At 43.9% G+C, this 14,495-nt stretch overlaps 1 protein-coding gene across 2 annotated transcripts in view; it reads right to left on the reverse strand.

Moving 5' to 3' along the window:
• PRKD3 (protein kinase D3) overlaps positions 1–4,389 on the reverse strand; it is a 45,179-nt gene extending 40,790 nt beyond the window's left edge. For both annotated transcript variants that reach the window (XM_086482328.1, XM_086482329.1), the window contains exon 1: positions 4,021–4,389. In XM_086482328.1, the coding sequence (XP_086338454.1) occupies positions 4,021–4,311 (291 nt within the window). In that variant the 5' untranslated portion in view covers positions 4,312–4,389. The remainder of the gene's footprint in view (positions 1–4,020) is intronic.
• Between the last annotated feature and the right edge of the window lie 10,106 nt (positions 4,390–14,495).

Raw genomic sequence — 14,495 nt, forward strand, 5'->3', positions numbered from 1 at the left:
GCTTAAGAACAAACCTGAAACACGCAGGCCACAGAAGGGAAAATTACTTTTGGAGGTGAACTAAAGACACCAGATAGACCAAAAAATATTAGGCTGGATCAGGTTACATAAAAAACAGATAAATAGACAGGAAACAAGTGCAGCAAACATGAATGAAACACTGTAAGGGCAGGGAAAGAAGAGGAAGACAGCAAGAAAATAAGTTTGGTTTGGCTTGCCTTTTTTTTCCTTTTTAAATTTAAATATGAGAGCACAATGTTATGAAAATACAGAAGAAAAATCAGAGAGGTTTGTTAATCAGTAAGACATAAGAAACACACCTTTGACTTTGCTAAGTGGTGACCATTTGGGTGGGTTCAGTGAAGTGGAAAAAGAAAATCTAGTTTGGAAGATTAAGAAACAGATTGTATGAGTAAACAGCGTATCAGTACTCAAGTCAAAGAGAAGGCCACGGTTAGAAAGGGCCACGAGAATTTCAGGCAAACACCCTAAGGTAGGAGCGCAACTGGCCTATTTCAGAGCAAAATGTAGCAAAGCCATCAGAGAAAAAGTATGTAAAGGAAGAGGATGCTGAGTATGACTGAAAATGAAAGGCTGAAAGACAGGTTTGTAGATGAAAAAAATGTAGACAAGGGAAGTTTCAGAATCATGAAAGTAAAGATCCATGTTTAAGAAAAAAAGTTATGATAAGTTGTGCAGGTACTGACACTATAGAAGTAATAGCACACAATAATGTAATGTTTTTCATTTATAGCTATTAGTTTAACTGGAACAAAATAAATGAGCTAGAATAAAGCCTTTATAGCACGCTGTCCTACACAATTCTCAGTTTGCAGGCAGTGGAGCATTACCACATGCAAGTTTCTAGTTTTAAGCTAGGAAGCCCTACATTCTACTTCATGTCCTCTCATGTGAGGAATGAAGAAACAGTATTTAAACACAAAACAGGATTAAGAACTTCCCTCTGTAATATCTGATCATTGTGCAAGGACACACACTGTCCATCTGCAACTTAGTCTACACATTTTTCTGCTTCTAAACACACTCCCTCTATTCCAGCAGTCATATCTGTTCATGGTTTCATTCCTCTTCAGACTCCCCTGAGAACTGTATGTCTGATACTTTAATATACAGCAATCTAGATAAGCAATGAACAGAGAAGATGGATTGACACTATAACTAAGAATCTTTTGAAGCATCCCTATAAAGTCTAAAGTTCGTTTTTTCTGAGGACTTTTCTTAAGCATTCCAATATACAATACCCCTAACATAGTGCTCCCCAAATTTAACTTCAAACTTGAAAAAAAGTTTTTTCTACTCTTCTGTGATTTCTAGAACATTTTAACAGAGCTACAAGACACATTAAATATTTGCATTACTCATCTTGCTCTCCTTGCAGACACATCTCTCTAGTTTCAGTTCTGCTGATGCTACTTTTAATTACCCTTCTGCAAAAACTGAACAAGCCACACTGAACAGGAGCATCTGAAGCAGGAAGCACAGATGACCACCAATACAGCAAGACCAGCAACACAGAAAGCACTATGAAAATGCACTAGGTAAACACCATATTTATTTCCTAACTAAACTGTTCTCCTCCACAGGCTTTTGCAGGATTGTTTTCCCCCCAGTTGATCAATGTCCCCTGAAACAAATAAAGCTACAGCATGTTATTTTTCTGAAAACTATGCTATAATTACTTTTACAAAGGTTAAAATCCAGCCTCCTTAGAAATCTGCTGGCAAGTCCTAATCAACATATTTGATACTGTAATTGTAGCCTGAAATAGAGTTAGGCAGGCAGTTCAAGCTCCCAGAGAAATGAGGAAGGACACCTGAAACTTTTTTTTGTTTGTTTCAGATATGTAGAGAAATACAAGGCTGAAATGCAACTTAAAAGCACTATTAAAAATAAGGAAACTTCCATTTAATTCTAGTAAATACACCACTCAATAAGAAAAGCAATAAATAATCCCAAGATATTTCTCCTTTTTCATTAAAGAAGTGCAACAGTTAATAGAGACTACTAACTACAGAACTATCACAAGAACAAACTATACAGTGCCCTGAAGTTGAAAGCCAGGAACCAGTCAAGGAAAGACATTTTAAGCAGGCTGTGGGATACCAAAGGAAAGGGAAGCTTTAACACTGTTCAATCTCAAAGGCATACCCAGTAGCTTCAAAGTTTTCAACTGGAAAAAACAGGCAGCTATATGCATGACAGTACACATAAGAACACAGCTTACCTTTTTTTTTTTTTTCCACAATACAAAATGAGCTATAATGAGCTATATATTAATACTAGAATATTTAATATGCTTGCAACAGTCATCAGATTTAAGAGAAAAAAGTCATGGCAGGACACTTTGCTGTCAAATAGAGGGCGAAGGGAAGATATTGCCATTTGTGCACTGGCTGTAAAACAACTTATAAAAGATGAATCCACCACACATAAAGCTGTTCCCTGACCAGTTTGGTGCCTGCAAACATGCGCTCATTGAGCAGTCATTTACTGGTAGCATCAGCTGCAGGAAAGCATAAACTGAATCAAAGCCAAACAAAAGAGGAAAACTGATCGTGAAATCCTCATCAGTTTTGCAATAGTTTAGGCTCAGCATATAAGTAGTTTCTTACACTATAACAAGAACTTGAACTAAACTCTTCTTTCCTTTCTTTTCAAAAGAACAGAAAGGAAAAAGAAAAACAAGCGTGAATGTATTTGTTTTCATCTTTAAGACAGAAGACAGGAAATATGCAGATGTAAAGAGGAGTTGATACAGAAAGAAAAAGCAGCCCCTAAAATGGCTGCAAAAAAGTGCACCTAACTTGCATGGTAGAAAAAAAAAAACAAAAGTTGACCCAAATAGCACACCTAACATGCAAGGTACAAAAAAAAAAAAAAAGTTGACCCAAATAACTCTTCTCTTCAGGAAGGAACTAACATGCTGAACCACATTTTGGTAGCACGTAAAGTCATTATGAAATCTTGCTTGCCAACTAATTTGTAAAAATATGGAAGATACAGCTAAGTTATGAGATTGAGGAAAAAAGATACACAAGCATATGCAAATGTGAGTTCATATAATGTTTGCATTTACGCTCTTTCAAGCTATTAAGTGAAAAAGAATTATCTAATAAAACTAATCAACCAGAAACACCAATCACAACAATGAAAGACATAGAAAAAACAATTGCCTACAAAATAATCTGCCTTCAACTCTCTCTCAGCCACCCCTGGCCTTCAGGTAAAAGAGCAATTATTCTTCATTATTTTATGAAACAACATTAACTACTCTTCAGGTTGCTTAGTAGGATCTAACCTACCTAATCTAAATAAAGATAAAACCTGGATGCAAAACCAGCAAGATCAATGTTATTTCCTTCCTAGAGAGTCAGAACTTGCTACAGCTTAACCAAGACACATTTGAAAAGTACGCTCAGATTTTATTTTTTGGTCAACCCTCTCTTAATAGAAATTATGCTGATAATAGTCCTCTCACGAAAGAGTATCGCATCTATTCCATGTTTGTTGGGAGTCTTAACTATTGACTAGAAACAAAAATAAAAGCTAATATCACCCAAGTCTGCAGGCCTGCAGCGCACTTCTGTAGCCACAACTGGTCCTTTCATTACAGCTGGCTATATGGTTGCAAGAATACCCCTTAACAGTAGTTAGCATAAACTAGTAAAACCCTAAGATATCAGTGACAATCACTGAAAGGAAAAAAACATATTCTCCATACTGTGGAAACTAATTCTTGCAGAAAATTTACTGCTACATCTTCTTTTACAAGATTTCACAAACAAGAAAGTAACAGGAAGGTTTACCCCTTTTAAATTAAAAGCTTCTATCTTGGAGTCAGCAAAATTTCTTTGTGCATAACTGCAAATACCTAACATGGATCTTTGTCACAGTACCAAACTTCTTGGCATGTTCCAGTCACACATTGTTATTATTACTAAGCAGTCTGTTACAAAACAGCTGTTGCCATCAGCAGAACAGGGTAGTGTTATATCATACCTTCTGGTAAACTATAGAGCACACGAGGTCTTTAACAGCAGAGAGGGACAGGTCCTGAGCTTCAATGGTGACAGTCTCTCGAGTGAGACCAATCTGCAGAAGGAAGGAGACCCCATGCATAGAGCCCCGGGAGTTGGTGAGGCTCTGCGTACTGAAACTGCCATTGGAGAGTCGACTGGAGAGCCCCGACTGGGGACTTGAAGACAAAGCTGGGGTTTGTGGTGCAGCAACATGACAAGTAGGTGGGGAAAACTTCTGTAAGGATGGGGGAGAAGAGTCGTTTGCTGACATCTGACTTGCTTTCCTCTGGTGAGATCTCCCTAGTAGTCAAATTCTAAGAAAAATACGTTGTCAGTTCTTGGTTTGAAATGAAAACAAGGATAATGTAACTTTCCCTTTCTTAGTTCAGTAAAACACCCCTGATCAGTAAAACTTAATTTTCCCTTTCATTCTGTGCAAGCCAAAGAGTAAAATAATTTCAGCTGTTACTTCAAAATAAAGGTTCTCTTTACGCAGTTACAATCAGCTGATCAAAAGCAGATTGCCTGTCCTTTAGCACCACGTCCAGACAACAGAGGCTTACATAAAGGCCTCACAGAAATATATCAGCTCTGCTGTTTTATACTTGTCCTTCATTTTTATGTATTAAAAAAAAAGCTGGAAACACAGATGGAAATAAATCTTGGTAACTCATTAAAAGTATCCTTGTTCATCTAATTCCACAAATCATATATTAAATGCAGACTCATCTTCATGTAGGTAGCCTTTTAGAATGAAAAAAAAAAAAGCATATCCTTGAGCAACACCAGAGGTCCATATATGTGATGAATCTATTCCTCCTTCAGAAAGTCTTCTCTGAATTCACAGGACACAGTTAACTTGGAGACCAGTGAAGGTATCTGATTTCATTTTTATAAAATATTTTAGCTCACGAAATGCAGGAGCAGAATGTCTGAAGACACAATCACATTAAATGTAATCTCTAGCCTCACCCAGATAATCTCCAGCATTTTGAAGCTTTGTACTCCGTCTGTAGGGGAAAAGATAAAGTTGTTATTTCACATAAAATGCATAAAATTGCAGAGAAATGTCATAACTACTCTATTTTGAAACAGCAGGATGACCAATTCCTTTTACTCAAATATGTTATGTTAGTAACATTTTGTACTTATAACTTGAACTTAAATGTTTTCCTACTACATGATACGCAAGACGAATCAGACCTAACACTGCCCAATACGTTACCAACATCTTTTAATTAACCGGAACCTAGTAGGGCAAAGCACTTAACAGCTAAGAGGGGAAAAAAAAAAAATTAAAAAAGGGGGGAAAAAGAGGGGGTAGGATGGGACACAGACTAGACCACAGTTCTGCTCTGTAGGTGTATACTGAGAAGCTAGTGGATAGGGAAAGAAATTTATTAAATGCATTAAAATATCAAAAAAGAACCCATAATACCAAAACTCAAAAAACCTCTATGTAGCATGTACTCAGGATACCATTTTAATACTTTTATTCAAGACAAGCAAAGAACATCTTGCACAAACTCTAACTGCAGGAAGATATGCATAGCATACAATTGAGCATTGGTTCCTTGGGGGGAAAAAAAAAAAAAATCATTTAATGCTCACATGTCTGATTAAAAAAGCAAGTCTGCTACAACCTTTTAAAATAAATCACTCCATGAGCACAAGCTCAAAGTACTTGTTACAAGATGCTGTGCTACCCGATTCGATGTTTCAAGCATTTCATGAGCAACTGAAACACTCAAAAAAAAACCCAAATCATTTTTAGGTTCCTCATGCAACTTCTGCCACAGAAAAAGTTACCCAAGAACGCAAAAGTGGTTCAAGTACATACATACTACGTATCGCAAACAGTTTTTAAAAGAACATGGATCCATACAGGACACCAAAATAAATATAATAAACCAAAACACTTATTTTTTCCTTCCCTTACATACAAAAAAAAAAAAAAATCTCAGAAAGAGTATTACTAAGATTAAATTAAATGGAATTTTCGAAGAGATGCCACAGTTTATCACACACAATATAAACTGTCCTTACTAGAAATAAGGCTGATAACTGGTAAAACAGTCCAATTAATAGATTACATGCTCCTGGTATTTACCCATGTAATAACTCAAAACCCCACTAGCATTGCCTTTGAAAAGGCAGATAAGGAAGAGAGGTACGTGAATTGCAGTACCAGAAGGCAAATAAGCTCTTGGTTCTGTGATAAAAATTCCAAACAGGGGCTCCAGAAGACAGAACAAATTGATATCTTCTGGATTTTCAGCACAGCTATCTACAAACTGTTGTCTTCAAACACTCAAGAGCCACTGGTCATTTATCAATGACAGCTGAAAAGACAACTTCTGCATTAAAGAACGCACTAGACATGATACGGACGAAGGTCATAAATAGGAAGAATACGGGCAGCAACAGTTACATTTAAGCACCTTTCTCAAGAAAGCAGCTTCACGGTGCCTTCAACTTTGCTTGAAGATGACTTATTTTTGTTGTCTACATGTTGGTTTTCTCTCCCTCAATTGTCTTTGATACCAGAGACAGCAAATACCAAGCTTCAGAGGTGGAGCTGAATTAAAAACCAATAATGCCTAACCAACAAAAACAGAAAATGGGAAGTTCGTATGATGCAAAAGAATTAATAGGTCTCCTAAGCAAGTTTAATTTATACAGTGAAAACACAATGTGAAAGCTCACCTACAGCTGCCGAATTAGTATGTCAATTATATTTACCAAAAGCGTGCCTTATTTGCATTTACAAATCATTTTTATACCAAATGTATTTGCATATAAGCCTTTAACGAAGTTTATTTTTGCTACTCAGTACAAAAAAATGGATCTTTCTAAGAAAGGAAAACCATAGAAACTGATCACTTTGTAGTCAGGATAAACTGATTCTGAACATCAACCAAAGTAGGTGAATATTGAAATTTATATTCAATCCTGTGACTCTATATTTGCATATGTATATAAAAAAACCCTACACCTCAAAAAAGCAAAGCAGCACAAGGGTGATGAAGGGAGCCCCGCCGCCCCCTGCACAGCTCGCAGCCTACTCTTCAGCCTGCTCTCGCCGCAGAACCGCTGACCCTCCCCTTCCCTTTTGGGGCTGCTCCCAAACCGAGCAGCTTTCAGGCAGCTTCTCCCAGCATCTGGCACTTCATTCGCCCTCCTTTCCCCCTGCTAGACAACACACGGACTTCGAGCCCCGCTCCGAGCGGCTCCTCTCGCTCTTCTTAGCCCTGCGGAAGCTGGTCGCTTTCCCCGTTCCCGCCGGCAGGGACCGAAGCCGCTGCCGCGCAGCAGGCGGGCTCCCGCTGCCGGACCTCAGGGTCGCCCGCAGGTGCCAGGGCCGGGGCTCCGGGCGGCCTCTCCGCCGCCACGGGCCAGGCCGAGGCGGACGGGACCAGCGGAGGAGCCGCCGGCGCGGCGGCGGGATGCGTCCTGCCTGCCGCCGATCACGCAGCCCGTCCGGGCTGGCGTTGGCAGCCGCCCGCCCCGTCCCGTCCTGTCCCGTCCCTCCCAGGTTTAAATCCCCGCTGGGCGACCCGCCCCTGCCGGCACAGCTTCCCGCGGCGCCGCTCTCCGGAGATGATGTGGCCTCGGCCCATCACCCCCACCCCGGGGCACCCCCGCGCCAGGGCGGAGCTGCAGCCGCGACGGCGCTTCCCCCCGCGGGGGGCGGCGGGGGCCCCACCACAGACCGCGGGGCAGGGCCCTTGCCGGGGTCGGCGGCGGCGACGTCGCCGCTCCCGCCGCGGCAGGAACTTTCCGAGTCCGCCCCCGCCCTACTCCCGGCGCGGCGGGCCCAGCCCCCGCCCCTCCGCGCGCCGGCTCCCGGCCCCAACTGCGGCGGCAACGCCCGCCCGTCCCCGTCCCGCCACCCTCACCTGCGGCCCCGCCAGACACCGGCTGCCCCCGGGCCGGAGCTGCCTCGCGCGCATCTCACCCGCCGCGCAGCCCCGCTGCTCCCCGCACGCACCAGAGCCGCCCGGGACGGGCTGCGGCGCAGGGCCTGCCGGGAGCTGTAGTCCCGCAGCCCCGCTATGGCCCGGGGCGCCTCGCCCATGCGAACTACAAGCCCCGGCGTGCCCCGCGCGAGCGGGGCTCAACCAGGGAGGCAGCACATGCGCAGGCCTGCCCGAAAGAGTTTCCGTTAGTTTTCTTGCCTGTGGCGGTCGCTGCCTCGAACCGCTAACGGGACGGCGGGGCGCGGCGCGGCAGGGCGGCGCCTTCAGCCGTCGCTTGTGCTCCATTTTGCGGCTGGCGTCCCGCCGCCGCCCTTGCTTCGCCTCTCCGGCCCCCGCCGCCTCCGGTCGTGCCAAAACTTGGGTCCGCGCCAGCTCACACCCGCTTGCTGTTGTGCCAGCGCCGGCCTCGCGTTTCGGCAGCTCCTCCGCCCTCCCCGCTGTACCTCGTGGAGCGCCTTGAGCCCCGCTGCTCCCGAGCCCAGCCGCCGCCACAGCCCTTCTCTCCATCTGCGCCACTTTCAGTTCACCTTTCCGGGGCGTGGGTGGCGCAGCGCAGCCCCACGGAGACCTCCCCGGGGCCTCGGACGAGGCCCCGCATCCCTGCACAGGAAATACTTGACCTAGTGTGTCACACGGTCGCGCTGGTCTTTTTCGTGGCCGCTCTGACCTGGTAGCTCGAAAGGGCTTTCTGCGAGCGGCGTGCCTGCCTGTCCCTGCGCTCCTCTTGGCGGCCACCACTGATGAGCCTGTAGCTCATCACTGAAGTTCTCCAGGCCCTTTCGGACGTGGCTGTCCCTGTCTGCTGCTCCACTTCAGCCCCCCCTTTCTAATACCTTCAAAGCCCGTCTTCCTGCTCTGCGTTAATGGTGCCACTCTTGCCACATCAAAATCTCTGCGCACAAGATACTTGGCAAAAACATTCAGCAAAAGTACTAAATAAAACTGGTCACAAGCCAAAACTGCATCTGTAACCTCGCTCCTGCCCAAAAGCTCCCTGTTAAACGACAACCTGTAATCTTCCTTCCTGCATTTGGATTCAATTTCTGTGTATGAGTCTTAAAATAATATCCACTACCATAAGAAGTTACTGAAGTTTAAATTATATACCAGGCCAAAAACACTTGGAAATGGCAAACTGTCAACAGAAATTCAAAGGCTTCCAATGCTCAGCTCAGTGAGACACAGATGGAGAAGCAGATCAGTGCTTTGTCATTTATAGCGCTGCTTGCAACGTACGCTTCTCATTTCCTTCATCTTATACTCCTGAGGCCTGGCCTAAAACCCACTGAAGCTGAGTGGAGTCTTTCCGCTCGCTTCACTCCATTTTGCATCAAACCTTTGCATAGTGCAGCTGATACAGAGCATAACCAGGTCCATGCTGTGACTGGAGACAGTTTATTTGATAAATACTTCGTTTGTGGCTTCTTGTCGAAATCTGGAACTACTTTAAACTAAAACTGCAGCAGTTAATGGTTGATTCTGCTTTTAATTGGTTTTGAATGCTAAAAAACACCCTGGGACTTTTTAATGAAGGCTATTCCATGAATAGAGGATGTTCTTGCCAAAGCTCTGCACCAGATAACTGAGCAATCTTCGTTTCCTTTTTCCTCTAAAGTATGACTCCCACACGCCACCACTGTAAACACAGAGCTTGCCTCCATAAACATGATTTTTGATGTTTAGCACAGCAAGGAGTCATACTCTAGAGTATTTAAAGTGCAGCGAGCTTCTCACATTCTGAGTAACAGCCCTAAAAATAGCTGTTTATGGACAATACCAGATGGATATTAGGTATTATCACAGTCACTGGGCAGCGATTATACTTCTTTGTAAAGAAGCTCAGCTTTATACCATCCAATAGGGTTGGTGCCATTTAATTTGCTGCCCTAAGCCGTAATAGCTGCTTTTTCATAAATTAGAACAGAAGATGGATTAGCTGAAATCAGTTTATTACAGAACAGCATCAGCCAAAACAAAACAAACAGCTCTAAGTATCTGTGCAGCGATACTTTCTACTAAACAAATACTCCTGAAGCATCCAGAAGCTGTTCTGTTTGTAAAGACCTCTAAGTAAAGCACATCTGAAAGCAGCTCTGCATTTCAGAGCCGCACATACCTCTGTGCCTGTGCACAACTGACTTTGGGTGACGCTATGGCGCAGCGTTGGCCCTCTCTGCATCAACTGACAGGGCAAGCATTCTGGTTTGGGTTTTTTTGTGACTACTATAATTAGTGATTTCCTGTGGATTTCATCAAAGTTCTTCATCTTGTTTCTGAGCCCACAGCGTTCCCTCAGTTAGCTTGTTTTCACAGCTCAGAGCTTTCCCTGCTGAAGTCAGCTGCGCTTTACATATTGCTCTCTCTTACGACTACAGGATACCAGGAAATAGGGGTAACTTTTATTGTATTTATTTGCTTCTATAAAAAAACTGTTTTTCGTTCTATATGGACCACTAGGTCTATAGGGACAAACTGCATTTGGAACAACTGTTTCATAACTCTAAAAATATGTTGAGTTTTTCCAGTTTGAAATTAATGCCCATAGTATTTGGATATTGTGTATCTGAAAATGGAAACATAATACATTCACTTCTCTTTCCCAATCTGCTGTTTGGAATATTTTCCTATCATCTAACTGGGTTACAAAGAAAGCAATGTGCGGGGAGACTTGACTGGTGCATTTGTCTGAGAAATTCCATAAGCATGTGCTGCCATGATTAGTTTTCACTGGTTTTGACACTGTTCTTGCATAGCAAATGCACCCATTCAGGATCTGCAAGATCTGCAAGAAACACTAGCAAAAAGAGGGACTAATATCTCTATGGACAAAATGCCAAAATGGTTTTCTTTTCGCCCTCTTTTATTTTTTTCAGTTCATGGTCTCCTTTCTTCCTTCCCCCCTCCCACCCCATAAGAGCTCTGAAAAAGAGTTAGAAGTTCAGGTTTGGTTTGGACAAAATCCTGAAATGTGGATGTGTCTCTGAATTACCTCATCGTCATGGTTTGAGCCCTTAGCTGAACTTTGTCCTAAAGTCTACCTCCAACAAAACAGTGAAAAGTTTAGTATAGGCTTAAAAAACATGGGATCAAAATTTACCTTAGTATAAATCCACTAAAAACAAAATATATTTTTATATTATTAATTATGTGTAATTGACTTTTCAGGATTCATTTCCTCCCCCCCAACTAGTTTAAGTAATGACCTCACGAATCTTTGTGCCTGCAGAGTGAGCAGCCTCAGTCATATCATATAATCCTACTGTACCGACTTTGAAATAAACATAAAAGTTATTTCCCTAAATAAGTGTTTAGGGTTCACCTGTGCATTTCATTTAGTAAAACTTTGTCTGCGAATACCTCAGCCCACTGAAACAGAACCTCTTAAACCTGAATCACCAAGCGCTACTTCCACAGCCAGATAAACGCTCTATTCCAACCCCACAGGGATCAGCGGCAGACGAGTGGACTGGGATGAAGAGCAGCTCAAGCCCACAGAATGCACATGAGCGCCAGGCACATGCAGGCCCATATGCTTCTTTGTGAACATCAGCCCCACCACCCTTTCCCTCTGGGCAGTAAGAGCTGCCGACAGATTTCTGAATATGCCGCAGCCCAGGCTGCCAAACACTGGAAATCTTAGGCTGAATATTCTAACTGCTGGCTTACCACTGCTGGCAAATCAGCCATAGCTCAGGCACAAAACTGCCTTATGTTGGGTGGATTCAAAACACAACAAACCACACTTGCTCTCCTCTCCCTACCATGGGCCTGCCAGTTAAAAGTGCTGAGCGTCAAAACTGTGTTTGAAACGGCGGAAGGTGCAGGAGTCCCCCTTCTCGGGAAAACAGGCACTAAATCCGCAGCATTTGACAGCGCATTTCTCCGGAGTTAATAACCAGGGTAATGACAGAGCACACGGCCTCAGCTTCCGAGAGGCGGTTTGGGCTGAAACGCTTATAGGCTGCAGTGCCAGCACAAGGAAAACGCTTTTGACAGTGCCGCCTCTAATGTCCATCCTTCGGAGCTTCAGTAGATGGCACTGTCACATCAGCTGCGTTACAGGAAAGGAACAATGTAGAGATTATGTGAAATACAGATAATGTATGCCTTTCTTCAAATAGTCTACCTTTTTTGTTCTCTAGATGATATCTAGTTACCTCTATTTGAATTTTCAGCGTAATAATCCAACTATTTAAAAAGTATAAAATAGAACAGCTGACCACTGAGCAATTTGTTGACATCTTGTCAATTTGGTAGCATGGAGTAGGACTAAATAACATGTTTTCCCATTATAGGTCACTGGAAAAACAAAATGTTCATTGCCTTTGATCATTTTTTTTAACTTTGTGTATTGATTTTTAAAATAGTTACATAATTCTCTTTTCAGCTGTGAAGTGCTCTGCTTTCTGTTATATTTCAATAGATGTTCTTTTTTTTTCTCAGTCATCTTTCTATCATTCGACATAGAACTTTCAGGGGTGGTTCTGAGGGGGAGGGGAGGAAGGTCTCCCCTCCGAATTCTGAAAAAAATCCTTTAAAAAATCCTGCTCAATCTCTCTACGCATCTGGTCCAGCACTTAAATTTTCATCTGTGTTTCCCATGTAGGTGAGAACAACACTGTCTTAAGCTGAGTTTACGCTTGCCAAATTCATAATCTATCAAAGAATTTTAGCCCTCAGTGGGACCTCAGTCCCTTAGGAGAAAACAGTGTTGGCGAGTCCTGAATCAAGCTCATACTCTTGGCAAATTTCTCCTGTAGCTATTCTTTCGTTGGGGTTTCTTCTGCTAAATTGTATGAGAAGCCTGGCACGTGAGCCAGAAATTTTGTCCAGTGTTTGGATTATATAGTCAACCACAGGAAATCTGATGGAGGGGCAATAGCTTTTTGATCTGTTGTGTCGTCCTGTTGGCATCACTGTCATCTTGGTAGGTGGATTTAGACTAACTTCTTGTGACTTGATCTCTGCTGACATGCCAGGGCTCTTGCCTAAGAATCTGTAAACCATGCTGATTTTTCTTGGTGATCAAATAATTGCCCATTTTCCCCTATTCACCAGTGACTTGGCTTTGCATTTGGAACAATTTCCTAACAAACCAATGCGTGGAGATTGGGGGGGGGGGGAGGGGAATGGCATTGTTTTAAATTAATTCTTCGTTTCCCCATATATGAAAAATTTGGATACAGCCACATTCCACGTACCAGCTGGAAGGATGCTGAATCTGCAGTAAAACTATCACCACCAGAGATCCCATCTGTATGCTGGGCAGCATATCCACCGGCTTTTCTAGGAAATCTGTGGAATCTGGGTCAACAATCTGTAAATCAATAAATTGCTCCATTTCTCTAATATTACCCTCACAGACACATTGAATACTTGCAAAGCTGTAGTTTCCAGGATGTGGCTTTCCAGTATGAGGCTGAAGAGCAGCAAGATAATTACTCCTGCTCCCTCCCTCTTTCCTTTCTTTCTTCCGATCTTTATTTTTTCTTTCAATTTGTTTTAGTGTTAAGTCTGAACTTTAAGAGTTACATGGAAATTAGAGACTTTAAATGGAGTATCTGTGATGCAAAATAGTCAGATGTTTTCTACAACACCGCAAAGCAATGATGGTGATGTTAAATGACCTAAAGAAGGGCTTATGTGCTCAGAAGCTTGTATCTTTGGTTTAATCATTTTAATTGGTCTACTGCAAAGTATCACCTCACCACAAATTTGCTTCATTGGTAGTTAATGGTATAATTACAGAATTTAAAATGCCTGAAGACAGGATTGTCATTTTCGCAAGCGTTTTCGCTTTAGGCCTTAAAAAGATCATAAGAAGAGCCTATGAAATAATAAATTAGGCCGCTTTGCAATTCCATAGGTCTTTGCTTTTCAAGGGCCTTCGCGAATCCTCATTTCGGGCTGGTCACCGGCGCTGGGCGGTGGGCAGGGCCCGTCTCGGCAGAGCCTAACGCCGCTCTCCGGAGCCCTCACTCCAGCGCCCGGGGCTACCCCTCTGTCTTCAAACGCACCGAGGTCACACGGAGCCGCCGAGCCTCACTCAACCCACGTCAAAGCCGTCCCCAGAAACACAAACCGGGTTTTCAGGGGAAACCGCGGGCTGCAGCCCTTCTCACGGTGACAATGGCGAGCCCCGGGGAGCCTCCCCTGGCAGCGCCCCGGCCCGGCGGGAGCGGGGAGGGAGGGAGGGAGGGGGCGGCGGGCCCGGGCTGGCCGCAGGGAGCTCTCCTGGCACTGCTGACGTGTGCCAGGGACGGGGCTCATTTCGGAGGGGGAGACGAGCTGGAAGAGGCTGGCAGAGCTGCGGCTGCAGCAGCCAGCGCTCGCTTCTGCAGCTGCCTACCTCCCTCCCTCCGTCCTCCTTCTCCTCTGGCGGCACCGGCCCTGGCTCTCCCCTTTCCACCCCCGGGCCTCGAAAGGACGGAGGGAAGGGGGCCTGCGGGGAAAGCCGTGAGGGGAGAGGACAGGG

This window comes from Leptosomus discolor, chromosome 2 (genome assembly GCF_034619465.1).
Source record: "Leptosomus discolor isolate bLepDis1 chromosome 2, bLepDis1.hap2, whole genome shotgun sequence".
NCBI classification, from domain to species: Eukaryota; Metazoa; Chordata; class Aves; order Leptosomiformes; family Leptosomidae; genus Leptosomus; species Leptosomus discolor.